Here is a 283-nt window from a genome sequence, read left to right as displayed (position 1 = left end):
TTAGACGTTTGCAACCAACAGAAGACATATGAATAGTGCAGAGAATAAAAGGAAGAAAGGGAGTGAGATTTTTAAATGAAATTTTATGCCTTGTAACCACGGTTGGAATTCTTCGCAGGCAGGCCAGGACGACAGTGTCGAAGAATTCGTCTCTCTCCCTGAGGAAGTCGAATGGATATCCTTCCGAGCACGGAATGGAAAACGATTTGTTGTCACCTTACTGAAAGCCCAAGGTACTGAACTTAACTTTACCAACCTTATATATTATGCAGTAAGTCTGAAT

General features: G+C 41.0%; 1 protein-coding gene and 1 pseudogene across 1 annotated transcript in view; one reads left to right on the top strand and one right to left on the bottom strand.

Annotated features, from left to right (window-relative positions):
• The window catches only part of LOC119586620, a 72,811-nt pseudogene that overhangs the window by 26,460 nt on the left and 46,068 nt on the right, over positions 1-283 (bottom strand).
• Positions 1-283, top strand: part of LOC119586373 — a gene marked incomplete at its 5' end in the record, with an annotated part of 9,883 nt that overhangs the window by 4,452 nt on the left and 5,148 nt on the right. The window contains 1 exon segment of the mRNA XM_037935085.1: positions 93-233. Coding sequence (XP_037791013.1) covers positions 93-233 — 141 coding nt within the window.

The sequence above is a fragment of the Penaeus monodon genome, chromosome 21 (genome assembly GCF_015228065.2).
Source record: "Penaeus monodon isolate SGIC_2016 chromosome 21, NSTDA_Pmon_1, whole genome shotgun sequence".
Classification (NCBI taxonomy): domain Eukaryota; kingdom Metazoa; phylum Arthropoda; class Malacostraca; order Decapoda; family Penaeidae; genus Penaeus; species Penaeus monodon.
This window is presented reverse-complemented; position numbering and strand designations above follow the sequence as displayed.